The sequence below is a fragment of the Ambystoma mexicanum genome, chromosome 2p (genome assembly GCF_040938575.1).
Source record: "Ambystoma mexicanum isolate Mex_15411 chromosome 2p, UKY_AmexF1_1, whole genome shotgun sequence".
NCBI classification, from domain to species: Eukaryota; Metazoa; Chordata; class Amphibia; order Caudata; family Ambystomatidae; genus Ambystoma; species Ambystoma mexicanum.
The window spans coordinates 1453414976-1453429822 of NC_090923.1; the positions used below are offsets into that span (position 1 = coordinate 1453414976).

The 14847-nt window shown below is 46.3% G+C and overlaps 1 protein-coding gene across 2 annotated transcripts in view; it reads right to left on the reverse strand.

Moving 5' to 3' along the window:
- SEPTIN12 (septin 12) overlaps window positions 1-14847 on the reverse strand; it is a 552608-nt gene that overhangs the window by 51820 nt on the left and 485941 nt on the right. For both annotated transcript variants that reach the window (XM_069646026.1, XM_069646027.1), the window contains one exon: window positions 14464-14560. In XM_069646026.1, the coding sequence (XP_069502127.1) occupies window positions 14464-14560 (97 nt within the window). The remainder of the gene's footprint in view (window positions 1-14463; window positions 14561-14847) is intronic.

Genomic DNA, 14847 nt, shown 5'->3' on the forward strand with positions numbered 1-14847 from the left:
GATGTGCGTCGATGGCGTCGAGTCGATGTCCCTCGAAGGCCTCCGTCGAGGATGATGTCATCAAAGGCATATACAGCACGTGCAGCGCCCTTTGGCCTCAGTTCTGTTTTCCCTCAGCAGAGATACCCGCAAAACACGGGGGTGACCGTAATCAGCCTTGATGGAACGGAAGCTGTAATAGCATGGGAATTTCTACTGACGGGTAGGATGCGAGGGCGACGAGGAACACATGGGAGGACATCCAGTCGAAAGAACGTTATCGGGGGGGGGGGGTGTCGAGAGTAACCGGTTCTTTGAATGGATTGTGTGCTCCCACATATTCCTCATCTTTAACAGACTCCCACAGCAGTATTTGGTTTGGAGGAGTGAGTAGAATTTGTAATTCATATATTCTCATGGAAGGAGTGCAGGACTGCCTTGCCAAAAGTACTATCCTGACCAAGGGAAGATTCCAGGCAATAATGCTTAGTGAATGTGTGGATGGAAGACCACGTTGCCACTTCACGGATGCTTTTAATTGGCACACCCATTTGCAGGGCTGTAGAGGTAACTATGGCCCTGGTGGAATGGGCTCTTATACCTTCAGGAGGGTCTTTCCCTGCCAGCCTGTAACATTCTGAGATTGCCAGAATTATCAAATCTGGATTAGGTCTGTTTAGCAACAGCCTGACCCAGTTTATGTCCTGTATATCCAATGAAAAGTTGGTCATCAATACATATCTTTGACAGTCTTGATATATAAAAGCTTAATGCTCTCTGAGGGTCTAACCTATGTAGTCTTCCGTCCTCCTTGCAGGATGAGGTGGGGGTGATAGAAAGAAGGTAGAACAATGTTCTGACCTATATGAGAATCATGGTTGATATTAACAGTAGAAGTCAATGGGCTTCCACTACATGTCTTTGCCCCAATGTATATAACACAAAACAGACAGTAGTTATTTTATTAAAAATGTAGTTATTCCTGGGTCTCAACCCCTATCAATATCTCTCTGGCCCTGTGTTTAACTATCTCGTGTCCCCACTCGCGTGGCATAACCATCCCTAGATTACATTACATTTCTTTTGTTATGTGCGCAATTGACCCTAGGGCATAAAGGCGCAGACAACGAAAAGACGTACAACACAAATGAGGAGAGGCTTCGAGGTGAGGATCAAAGCATCCTCTGTAAATTATTCCTCTATTCCCTGTAGTATGATGCAGTCTATTGGAGAAATCCGTGAGTACAGTAGATCAAACGAATAAGAAAGTCTTCAGTTCCTTCTTGAAAGATGCTAGGGAATAGTGACTCCTCAAGCTGATAGGAAGATTATTCCACATCGCGGGGGCCTTCACCATAAATGCTCCCTTTTCCGCCTTCATTGTTTTACATCTTGGCTGTATGATTTGATTAGTGAGGTCGGATCTCAAAGATCTTACATTACTCTTTGAAATTATGTGCTGTTGTAAGTATTCAGGCATTACTTGTAGCCGGCATTTGAAAACTATAACCAGTACTCTAAAATTAATCCTGGCTTCAATAGGTAGCCAGTGTAATGAGCGTCTGGCCACAGTTACATGGCTATGCCTTGGGAGTCTGAGAACAACTCTGACCGCCCAATTCTGTGCTACCTGCAATCTTTGCAGCTCTCTTTTGTTGATGCCCAGCAGGAGGCTACAACAATAGTCCAATTTAGCACCTATGATTGCCCTGGCTATGGTCTCAGCGCTTTCCTGCGAGATCATTGGCCTCAAATGAGCCAAGAGTCTGATATAATAGACTACCCCTGCCACCACTGATGAGACATGAGCTTTCATGCTTAAAGTCGAGTCGAGAGTTACTCCTAAAATTTTTGTTTTTGATAAGGGAATAATGATGTCCTCCCCCAATTTAAAGGAGCTATATTCTTGACTCAATTTACTAATCGCCTTAGAGCTGCCGACTATTAGCAGCTCAGTCTTGCTGCGATTAAGAGCTAGAAAGTTAATCAACATCCATTTTTCAATGAGGGCAAAAACTCTATTCACCTCCGCCTCATCCTTTTTGTGATGTCCTGATAACTTGATAACACATTGAGTGTCGTCTGCATAATTAGAGAACACGACCCCCTCCTCCTGTAGCATAAAGAAGAATGGGGTCATGAACAGGTTATACAGACATGGGGACAAACTTGCCCCTTGTGGGACCCCATAAAGGACAGAAAGTGGACTAGCTTCAGCAGAGGCCGAGCAAACTCTACTTGTTCTATTCTCCAGGAAAGAGGCGATCCACCGGGCTGCTGAGTCTGAGAGGTTAGCCACCTCTTGTAGTCTTGGAATTAAGATCGAATGCTCGACCAAATCAAAGGCCGCTGATTGATCTACAGAGATTATCAGGGAGAGGCCACTTCTATCCATTTCCCCCACTAAATTTCATTTAGATTTCAGTTCTAATAACGAGGTTTCCGTCCCATATTTCTTCCTGAATCCTGACTGATTTGGATGGAGGATGTAATAAAGGTCTAGGTGCTGGCGCTGGCGTACCGACTACAAGGGGGTGTAGAGATCTTTGCCCTAAGCTCTCTCACTACTTTCCTAGAACTAAGGTGCGCATTTCGTGGAGGTCGGTTCTCTACTTTATTTTTACCGCCCCCAGTCTATGGGCCTCATTACACGGTAGGCGGTAAGGGTTTACCGGTACCGGTATTTTACCGGTACCGGTAAATCCTTACCGCCTTACTATGAGGTCCCTTTGCGGGTTGGGGATTTTAACGCCTGCTTTTTGCAGGCGTTAAAAACCAACCCGCAAGGGGACCCAGGGAGCTAATTACGGTACTGCAATTTGCGGTGCCGTAATTAGTGCCTTCCCCATTCCCATTATGCCCTATGGGGCAAAAATGGGAATGGGGAAGGACAATGGTGGAAGGGGGAATTACTGCCCCTCCAACCTTGGAATGGGGCGGTAATTCCCCTTTCCACCAAGGCGGTGCCGGTATTTTACCGGCATGAACCATGGCGCTAATTGCGCCATGGTTCACCGCCTACCGTGTAATGAGGCCCTATGTGTCTTATAAAAAACTATTTCAGGCCAAAAATTGGCCGACTACAACTTCCAAATTGTAATCTATCAGTAAATGTACTTTTGCTGTGGGTCAAGTTAAAATGATGTGTAATTACTCGAGCCCTATCTTCACATGTGTATAGGGTCTCGGAGTTGGGGTTATCAGCCTATCAACTCTTGGGGTTTGTCAACCGGTTTCAGCGGAGCTGGTAACTCCACCCCCTTTTTGTCCACTCCAACCCTCCACCCCCTTTTTGTCCATTTTTATAACCCTAGAGGGACCGGGACACAAGCTGTATTTCCCGTCGGAAACCCCGAGAAAACTCTCCAATCCTCTACGATGTGGAGACCTGTGAAGAAATCATAGTGTCACTGAGAATGCATGATTCTCTGTCCTGAAGAAGGCGGCTAGTTACCAGCTCCGCTGAAACCAGTTGGCAAACCCCAAGAGTTGATAGGCTGATAACCCCAACTCCGAGACCCTATACACATGTGAAGATAACTTGAACCCACAGTAAAAGTACATTTACTGATAGATTACAATAACAATTTCAATTTGGAAGTTGTAGTCGGCCAATTTTTGGCCTTAAATAGTTTTTTATAAGACACAGACTGGGGGCGGTAAAAATAAAGTAGAGAACCGACCTCCACGAAATGTGCGCATTAGTTTTAGGAAAGTAGTGAGAGAGCTTAGGGCAAAGATCTCTACACCCCCTTGTAGTCGGTACGCCAGCGCCAATCTAGGGATGGTTATGCCACGCGAGTGGAGACACGAGATAGTTGAACACAGGGCCTGAGAGCTATCGATAGGGATTGAGACCCAGGAATAACTAAATTTTTAATAAAATAACTACTGTCTGTTTTGTGTTATATACTATATGAGAATCAGAAATTATTTTGGCAAAAATTAAGGATTCACCGTTAAAACAACTCAATCCTTGTGGAAGATAGTAAAGGGTGGCTTGGACGAAAGTGGCTGCAACTCGCTCACTCTATGGGCTGAAGTTAGAGCTTCCAATAGAATTGTTATAAAGGTTAACAACCTTAAAGGACATGAGTGTAAGGGTTCAAAAGGTGCACACATTAGGAATTTTAGAACCAGATTAAGGTCCCAAACTGGAACCTGGAAAGGAGAGGAGGGGGAAACATTGGTGAGCCCCTTTAGAAATTGTGTCACCAGTGGAATTTTGAAATAGGAACATCTCTCTGACGAGCACCTAAAGATGGACAGCTCTGCCAAGTAGCCTTTAATAGTACCAATCTGGAGCCCCAGATTAGCTAAAGATAGAAGAAAGGATAAAATATCCAGTGTTTTACATAGAAAAGGATCTACATTCTTTTCCCTGCACCAGTTACAGAATGAATTCCAACGGCAACGGTACAAAGACTTTGTTGCTGGCCTTCTGGCCGAAAGCAAATACCTCCATTACGTCATCCGGGAGGTCCCAAACCTTATATCTTAGCCTTTCAGGAACCAGGTGTTAGGCAAGATTGTATGCAGTACCCTGTGGGAGACTGCACCAGACTTGTCCTTCTGGAAATAGGTAACCCAACATTTGGTATAAGTCTGTACTACACAGGTTGGTAGTGTGGCTAAGCAGCAAGGCTTATCTCAAGAGGGGTCAATGTGAGCAATAAGGTTGGTACACAGGGATTCACAGTGACAAGAATTCAAATAAACTCGTACACTCAAGGTTTCTGGATTAAACAATTATTAATTTATTTAACAGTCAGTTGAATAAGTCTTCTTTAGAAGGGAGCAATCATGTAACACAAAATATACTTCAATAAATATACACTCTCAGTTTCACTAAATCAGTTGATACCCATTGGGGATGGCACACAGACACTTCCTACACCCTCAGGTGACTTAACTAACTAGGTCACTGTGGACATTGATTTATCACTGGCACATTTAGAGCAATACTGAGTGGAAGATCAAAAGGGAAAGTTTCAGAGGGAGAAAACAATGGTTAACAAATATTCTTAAGCAGGTAAGTACTTGAAAAAACCCTCCAATGCAAAGTGAATTAACCCTTTCCTGGACGAACGGCAAAGAACAAAGTCAGAGGTAAGAAGAGTCTTTCAGGGAGCCAGGACAGCCAATTTTAGTTGAGCAAAAGTCTAGATGAGCTGAAGCACTTCTTGCAGGTAGGTAAAATGTATTGTACAATGTTTTAGAAATGTTTGTAGAAAATGAAATCACTGTAGGGCCACAAGCTGGGAGGCTTGTGAGGGGCAAAGCTGCAAGCAACTCTGCAAGGGAAACCAAGACAAGTCTCAACTGAGAACAAACAAGACTACACGACAAGAGGTAAGTCCTCTTAGTTTTACAGTACCTTTGAATAGAAGAAAAACTGCTTCCAGCTGGCTTCTGTTCCTGTGTAGGTCTGCAGATCCTGTGTTCCTGGGCCTCAGTCGTGGGGACAAGAGGGAGGACATCTGCAGACTCCTGCACTACGAATGGAAGGTCGGCATCAGCAATGGACAAACTTGGGATCAGCGGCACTTCGCGGTTTCAGCTCCTCGCGTCTCTCGCAAACAGCACCACCGCGGTTCTTGTATACCTTAATGGACTTTCCTCGCATCTGGGCTCCAGCACTCTGTTGAGGTGGCTCAGGCTTGGTCAATCCTGCTTCATGGGAGTCCGGAGGATCTTCCTGGAGCTCGGGTCTGACTTAAAAGCTATGCACTTGATCTGGTGTTCCTCTCTCTGGCACTTCGGTTCCTGCGGCAGCAATGGAAGTACAGCCAGCTCTGAGAGGATGTCCAGACGAGGGCTTCTCTAGTCCAGGTGAATTCAGAGCTTCAGCAATGCAGCAGGGCTTCACAGGGCAAACCAACGGTCCAGGAGTTGGAGCAAGTGTCTCTTCCAAGGTGTTCTTCAGATTCCTTCATTCAGTGCTTGAATCTGCCTTCTAAGCAAAAAGCCACGCCTTTTATGCTAGTTTCTCCCATTCATTTGCAGCCTAGCTGTCAATCACACTGTCAATCCTCTGAGGACAGCCAGTGGGCCAATCACCTTTGGATGCATTCCTGTAACCAAGGGGATTAAGCACAGGGGGTTTCGGAAACCTCCCTCACTTCCTGCCCCTGCCAGACATGCTGGAGCCAAAGGCAGGCTTCACTGGTGAATCCCGCCAAAGACAAAATGAACAAAGGAACCAAACCTGGCTTGGCACGCAGAGTAAATCTCAGGAAGGATCTTTCCAACAAGAAATTGTGAAAAAAGAAGACCAGGGCTATTTTGACAAAATGGTCACTCATGGGTGCTTTAATGTGGCTGCAATTGCAGCCTGTGGTAAGAACACACAAGGGTAGGAAAAAGTAAACCACTGCCACCAGCCATTAATTGTAGAAAGGGTAACATAAGAAAATGCTACATGAGGAACTAGACAAAGGGGATACTAAGTAACCCCTCCAGCATCCTATGGTAAAATAGTGTGTGCTGGGTCTAGAAAGTTACAAAATGTAAGTAAAGTCAATTTCACTTCACTGCTCTTGGAAACAGTAGTTTCACCAAGAGAAGGCATTTAAACAGTTGGGAAATCTGAGAGACTTCCCTGTGCCACTGCACTGAAGGTGCTGTGTGTCACAATGCAAAGATGATGCCTATGGAGTTTTTCAGACTCCAAAGTCAAAAGAAACACAGAGTCCAAATCACAGAAAAATACATGAGAGAGTGGGAAAAAGGTCTCACTCTCTCCAGGTTAGAATTCAAGAATTCAAAAGTCCTAAAGTCCAGCAAAAAGAGCTGGGGGTCTCTAAGGTAGAAGGGAATTACCACATTTCTGAAAATTCTCCCTAACTCCGGCATGAAGGTTGAGTGTCTTGACCTCTGGATGAAGAATCCGACCCTCATCTCGCGAGAGAAGGTCCTCTCTTTGTGGAAGATGCATCGGAGGACAGGTGGACATGTTCAGAACGTCCAGGTATCACGTTCTCCTGGCTCAATCCAGGGGAATTAGGATCATGTGTTTCCCGAAACTTCTCAACCTCCTGATCACATTGTATTGTATTGTATTTGGTAATTTATATAGCGTTCTTTCCCCACTTGTGTGTCCTCAATGCGCATTTTTCCTCGGTTGGAACACCCTTGGTGACCGCAGTCATTGTGGTTGGAAATTCTAGGGAGTTTATCTTAGGAGATGCATGTGTGCATGTTGCCGTTGTAAGACTTGGGTGGCTGGCAAGGCTCGACTAAGCAGCCCAAGAGAGGTCAGACACATGAGTGGGTGCTGTTGGGGGTTAGAGATGGATTGCTATTGTTGAGAGAGTCTATGTGAGGCCAGCTATAACAGATTACTTTCGGGCAGCGGTCGCTGTATGCTAGTGGCAGGGGTGTTGAGGTACGTCAGGTGTTTCAGTCTGGACGGCTATGTGTGAACTAGACTGGATATGTTTGGCCATAGCCGTATTCTATCGTGCATGGGTACTTGGCCGTGCTTGCGGCCTGTGTCCACACTAGTGGTGTGAAGATATATGTACCTTAGGCTGCGAGAGTGCTCGGCTGGGGTGATATATGTCCAGGTCTAGAATTGGGAGACCTATGCCAATGGGCCTAGCTTTAATACTATTGCAGGTATCCGCATATATTAAACAGAGATGGAGGCTGCATCTAGATTTGAAGAATCCTGTATAGTGGGAGAAAGGCCTTTCATTTTTTATGAGGAATGACGGGGACTGGAGGAAACATGTACAGGAGTAGAAACTCCCAGTCCTCTATGAACGCGTCTCCTAGAACTCCTCTTTGGGGAAATTCCATGGGAACAATACTGTTCGCACTTCCGGTTGGCCTCGGTCACAAACAGATCTCAATGAAGGGGTTCCCCAAAGGGTGAAGATCTCTTAAGTGACTTCCTGAGCTAGTTCCCACTCGTGGGAGACTGCGCTCTGCTTGCTCAGAGCGTCCGCCGCCGTGGTCTCCTCTCCGGCTAGGTGAACTGCCGATGGGGAGATGCCTTCTTCAATTGCCCAATACCAGAGCTGCATTGCATCTCTGCACAGTGGTAGTGACCCTACACCTCCTCTCTTGTTGAGGTAGTACATGGCCACTGTGTTGTCTGTCATTGTCAGGACATTCTTTCCATGTACAGAGGGCAGAAAGGCCTTCAGCGCTCATCTGATTGCCCTCAGCTCCAAAAGATTGATATGTAGTTTGGACTCTGATGGTAACCAATGACCACTGATTGTCAGATCTTTGACATGGGCTCCCCACCCCGTGAGTGAAGCGTCCGTAACTACTTTTATCTCTGGCCATGGTGGCCAAAAAGGTTCTCCCTTCAGAATATTGTACTCGTAGGCCCACCACAGAAGATCCTGGTTGGAATCTGAAGTAGGTCTGACATCTTTCCTGAGAACTGGGGCCATTGAGTTCTTAGAGCCCATCAAAGGGATTTCATTCTCAGGTGGGCCGCTGGCACCAGAAAAATGCAGGATGCCATGAGGCCGAGCAACCTCAGAAAATTGAAGGCCGCTAGACTGCGGGCATTCTGAAACTTGATAACCATCTGAAGAATGTCTTGAGCCCTCACCTTGGGTGGTAAACTCTTTCCCAATGATGTATATAGTACGCCTCTGATGTACTGGAGCTTTTGTGAAGGTGTCATATGGGACGTCTTGTAATTGAGGAAGAAGCCCAGTTTGTGAAGAGAATGGCAGGTGACGCTGAAATGATCCTGGCCTTGTTTGGGAGAACACACCTGATCAGCCAATCGTCCAAGTAGGGGTAGACGTGAATCCCCCCTCTCCTGAGACTCGCTGCCACCACCGCCATCGGTTTGGTGAAAACCCTAGGGCGGAGGTTAGTCCGAATGGCAGAAACCGAAACTGATAATGAGAACTGCCATCTGCGAACCGCAGGTATTTTCTGTGCTTGAGATGAATTGGCACATGAAGATGAGCATCCTGAAGGTTCAATTACACCAACCAATCCTGCAGTTGGAGGGCCTGAAGGATCAGAGAAAGTGCACCATTTATAACTTGTCCTTCCTCAGGAACTTGTTCAAGTCTCTTGAGTCCAAGATGGGTCTCAGTCCTCCGCCCTTCTTGGTTATTAAAAAATAAGGGGAGTACCATCCTTTGTTCCTCTCCGCTACAGGCACTGGTTCTAGAGCACTTTTCTCTAGCAGGGTTAAAATTTCCTGTACAAGGAGCAGATCCGGAATTCTCAAAGAGTGGTTCACCAGTGGATTGTTCTGAGGTGTCCGTGTGAAAGGAAGGCAGTATCCGTGGGCTATGGTTTCTATCGTCCAAGCATCCGAAGTAATGTCTTGCCATTCTTCTAGATGCTGAGACAGTCTGCTTCCCACTGGTGAACTGTGACTCAAGACCTCAGAGAGGTTTTGAGGCGGATGATGCAGTGGCCAATGGTAAGAAGGCTGCTGCTTGAGCTGGCTTTGCACCTCTACCTTGTCCACCACACGGAAATGTTATCTGGCCCCTCTGACTGGCCATTCCTCTCACCCTTCCAACTGAGTAGTAGTAGCGAAAAGATCTACCCCTCCAAGGTTGCCCACTAGGACGAAAAGGCTGAAGTTGCCTAATAGCAGCACCTAAAGATTTGGCTGCTGCCTTTGAGGTTTGCAACTTCTCAAGGCTCTCGTCAGCCTTGTTGCCAGAAAGGTGAGACCCTAAAAAAGACATGTTGAGAAGCCTAGATTGCACATCGGGTGCAAAACCCGACTTTCTCAACCACGCAAATCTGTGCATAACGGTGCTGGTAGCCATGGTTCTGCTGATGCTATCAGCATAATCCAAACCTGACTGAAGAGACTCACACATTACCTCTTTGCCGCCTCTAAAAATAGCTAGGAAGCCGTCTCTTTAATCCACTTCGGGAAGTGTTCTGCCACCATGGAAATGTAGTCCCATAGATGAACATAAACTTTGTGAGGGCACAAGTGGAATTGGCAGATATTAGTGGCATGCTCCCTGCAGCGAATACCTTCCTTGCCCATCCATCTACGCGTTTGTCATCCCTATCAGGAGGCATGGTAGGGTACTCCACTTGTTTTGATGCAACACTAGGCTCTCAGGAGTGGGGTGTTTTGACAGGTAGTCAGGGTCACTACTGGAAGGGCGATACTTCTTAGTTAAGTTTTTATCAGCTTTTATTTCCGGAGTCTCCCAGTTCCTGGCCACCCTTTTCTACAAGGCTATATGGAACAGCAAGATGGGATCCAACTGTGGACCTTTGTCAAGAATGTCAGTAAGGTCGTCTTGTTCATATGGTAATGGGGGCCTACTCCAACCCATGTAATCCACCACCTTTGACATGAGCTGCCTGTAGGATGCATCCGAATGCTCCCCAATCTCTGGATTCCCAAATTCAAGTTCAGGTGAGGTATCTACCCCACTTGCAGTCTGCACATTTTCATAACGGTCCTTCATCGTGGACTCTTCCGCAATGAAACTCTCTGGTACATTGGGTGTACCATATTATAGGCCAAATGTGGCCTCTTCATCAGACCGCTCCTCTTCTTCAAAAATTGAAGTAACAGACTTAAAAAAGTCTTTCTCAGGCAGTGTAATTTCAGATTTTGACATAATTGGCTTCAACGATGTAGTGGTCATTAAGGTTTTGTTTATCAGTGACATTGGTTTAGGAGGGGCACTCGCCATCGACGGCACAGCTGGTAAAGATGGTACAGCTGGCGTCGAAATCTTCGGCGTCGATGTCGACATCAAGGGTTTGGCGGGCTTCGACGGCACAGCCGGCGTCGAAGGTGTCGGTGACGTTGATGACCTCGACTTGTGCTCATCTCTTGAGTGATCCTTCGATGAAACATTGGATCGAGGCCTAGAAGGCTCACAATGTGGATCAGGCCTTTTTCCCGGACTCGAGGGCACGCAAGACTTAGGACGAGACCTTTCCTTTCCGGATTCTTTTGAAGGCTCGGTAGGAGCCTGGCTAGGTTTTTGTTTTTTTCCTAATCTTAAGCATTTCATCCCTGAAGGCTTCCCATTCGACGGAGTGGATTTCTTGATCGGGCAGGCCACTCTTTCGGGGGAAGCGTCCGACGACAAAGTCGATCGACAAAGGTGGCCTACGGTGCCTTCTCTTTGACTTCTTTGAGGACGAAGAAGAGTGGTGTGAGCCCCTCCTTGACCTGGACCACTTGGCCTTCTTCCTCCGAGGCCAAGTCAGTCAAAAGGTTTCATAGATCGGATAGAGGATTTATTGGAGGTTTTGCCTACCTTCAGCTTCCCTTTCCATTCCCTCAAGGCTTTTCCATTCATGAACTGGCACTTCGAGCAGTCAGAGGTGCCATGGTCCGCTCCGAGGCACCACAAGCATATACGGTGCGGATCAGTCAGGGACATTTTCGATCCACAATCCCGACACTTTTTAAAACCGGACTTCGAAGTCGTCGGTGTTGATGATGAAAACATTGTTATTTTCAAAGATTTTTTAACAAAGACATCACAAGATGTGAGGTGCGCCGAATTTCGTCAAAGCTATCGCTGTCACAGAAAAAGGGAACTGAGGCCAACGGGCGCTGAGCATCTATATATGCCTTCGATGACATCATCCTTGAATGAGGCCTTCGAGGCACATCGACTCAACGCCATCGATGGACAGTGCCCTCTGCTGAAACTTTTTTCCAAAGCAGCTGAAGCTGGACAACAAGTGTCAAAGATGAGGAATACGAATACTTGGGAAGGCACAATCCATTAGAAATTGGGATGTTACCCATACAGCATAAAATCTGTCTGAGGGTATTGCAACTATGGTTTCTCATAAATGCAAGAGCCGAATTGAGAGCTAAACAAATAGCACGATATGGGGACTCCGTAATCGGAGAGAAGTGCATCAGAGGAAATGTATCACTTTTGTTACATCAATGTTTAAAGATTTGGATATGTTCCATCTATGGAATGAAAGCAGTGAGCCTACAACAAAAAACATCTGTAAGACCAAGGAGGCATTTGAGGATTGGTTCTTGCTGCATTTCCTGTAAGGACCTGTTTTGGGAACTGTGCCCACTAAGTATTTATGTGCCAGAGTGTCCTGAGGATGCAAAACCTAGTTGAACTTCATTATATGTCCGAGAAAACGAGCTTTATTCACGAAGGTCAGGTTGGATATTTACTGCCTTTAGCTGACACATTGGCGAAATGGAGTAAAGATAAGTCTGCTTTCTGTACATATTGTAAATCAACTGTGGAATCTTTGAATCACCTCCTGTTTTACTGTCCATTGTGTACAAATGTAAGGAAGAAGACATAATTGATACCCTATGTTGTTTCTAACAATAGTAACAGTGCTAGCTATGATGTTATGTTTTTGAAAGTTTCGTTTAGCCCCGATGCTATCCTCACTTTTGTGAAATTTTTAGGCGCTGCTTGTTGTGAACGGCATAGTTTTATGAACAATTTGACATAATCAATTTGCTGTTTTTATGATGATGTTTGTGATATTGATGCTGTGCTTTTATGGATGAATGTATCCGAATAAAGCTTAAGATGGATGAAATCTTTCCTAACAGTAAGCAATGTTTCAGCTTCTAGCATTAGGAAATCAAATCTGAACAGTGTTGTTTCAAAAGTGTCCTCAATTGTTTTTCATAGTTGTTGCCTCCCCATTCCCACTATATTTTGGGCAGCTTTCAGGGAACGTGTGTTAAAACTCCGTATTTAATTGTCTGTCCTACCACAAATGTACTACAGAATCTTTAGTGAGGCTTGTTAACAGTTGCCCAGAAACATCCTGGAGTGCCCTGGACACAGAGGGAGATAATACAGAGGTGGAAAAACCCAGTGCCCTGCTTTCTCTCCTGGTTCTCATCATTATAAACCACTTGATTTCGGGATGAACTCTCATTTAAATGTGTAACAGTTAAATCAACCTTTGTCTATTAAAAAACTCAATAACAAGGTAATTAGTCTGCCAAATGTCCTTACACTATCCACCTGAACCCTTCACACCCTTTCCCCCCTCCCTTTATTCGTTCATGCCAGTTCTGACAGCCTATTCGCCTTCTCCCATTTAGCCTCTTCCAGTTCCATATTTTACTCTCCCTTTTTTCCTGTCTCCCTCTCGTCCCCATCTCTTGCCTTATCCTTCTTATGTCTCCCTTGCTCTCTTCTTTCACCTTTATGCCATTCTCTTGATCATGAGTGACAATCCTTTTCCACCCAGCCCTCCAATATCAAACTCTCTCCCCTTTCTTTTCATTTTCCCTTGGTACTCCTCTCATTTATTGTCTCATTTCGCTTGTCTGCCTCCTTTAGAAAAGGGGAGTCCAAGTGGACTCTTGGCTAAAGGGAATACAAAGCAACCAAGTACGTGGTTGTACCTGCCAGGTGCGAGGGGTGGGAGGGGTGACTGGGGGCGATATGCAAGTGGTGGATTACTGCAATGCACTTCATGGCACTTGCAGACTTCTTTGCACTATGTGACCCTACCATGTCTCTGAATGTATTCCCTCCACTAGGCACCCCTTCACATTTTGTCAAGTGCAGCTTCCATGGATCTTATTCTAAGGCTCAACATTTCTGGGACGTTTGCAGCCCTCCATGAATTGACCGGCACATTATGGCCGCCCCATGCCCTAGCATGTGCCCTGTAAAGCGCCCTGTACACTCTAAATCTCAATGCACACTGTGCCGCTCTCTGTCCTTGCCTGAACTCTGAGACCTCCAGCCCACGGGTTCCCTGTCTTTTCTCTGCCGCCTGCACAATGTGACCACTAGGCAATGCCCCTGCCTGTACTTCGTGCAACCTCCATACACTCGGCCCGTCAGCTGTTATATCGCTCAATTTGACAGTACCCAAATTCTTGGTAAAAAAAAATTGGCTACCCTCTGAACACGCATGCCTCTCTTCGAATATTTATGCAGTTCAATGAATTTGAAAGGAAAGGTCCAGCATGGCAGAGGGCCCTCATTGCAACTGTGACAGGTCGAGAGCTAAACTCTAGGGTGAACGAGTGCTGACAGAAACCTCCCACCCCTCCTTCTCCATCACCCCCTTGCAGCAGCTCTGGGCTGGCAGAGGTGTGCATTTCTGACGGCTGGAAAGGGGTGTCTGTCAGTTTGGAATGCCAACAATAGGAAGGAAAGGCAGAGGTATGCACAGGTGTCTGAGATCAACATGTCATGTACAGATGGTGGAAAAGGTGAAAGAGAGAGAACTCAGTACTGAACGTCCTTTCGTTATTACCTCCAAGATAGGGCCAGATTCTGAACACATCACGGAGTGTCTCAAGATAGCGGCACAGTAGGAATACACATAGCCACCTCCCCTACCAGCTCACACCACCCCCTTCTATCTGAAAGACACATTTTTTATATTGCAGAAAATCACTCCAACCCCTCATTAGCACAGCCTTGTGGTGCAGAGGGCAGCAAACCACAGACGATATGCAGCCTTAATACCAAGCAACTAGGGCACACTGTGCAAGAAAAAGAGAAGAATGTGGGGGTGTGGCGGTGGGCTTACCTTCAATAATTCCCCACTTGGTTTTGCGTCCCAGCACCAGCTTCCCGTTCACCTGATGCTCCTGGTCCGTTCCCACCACGGCAAAAGGGATTTTTTCCTGGAGAAGAACAAAGGGGCGTACTTTAAGTCAATGCACTTGCCATGCACACATCCTCCCTTCGAGGTACTCCCCCAAGGGCTTAGAGGGAGCATTTCAGCTAGATCGCTACAGGCAGTGGCGTAACACAAAATGTGGGGGCCCCCCTGCGAGCCATGCTGAGGGGGCCCCCCAACTCGGCAACAAATCACAGGTTGCGCCACACTCTGGGCCGGCCTAGACTGTCACGCTTGCACAATACGCATGAACGTGCTGCTGAAGGGGTATGCCGCACACTGCACTAGGAA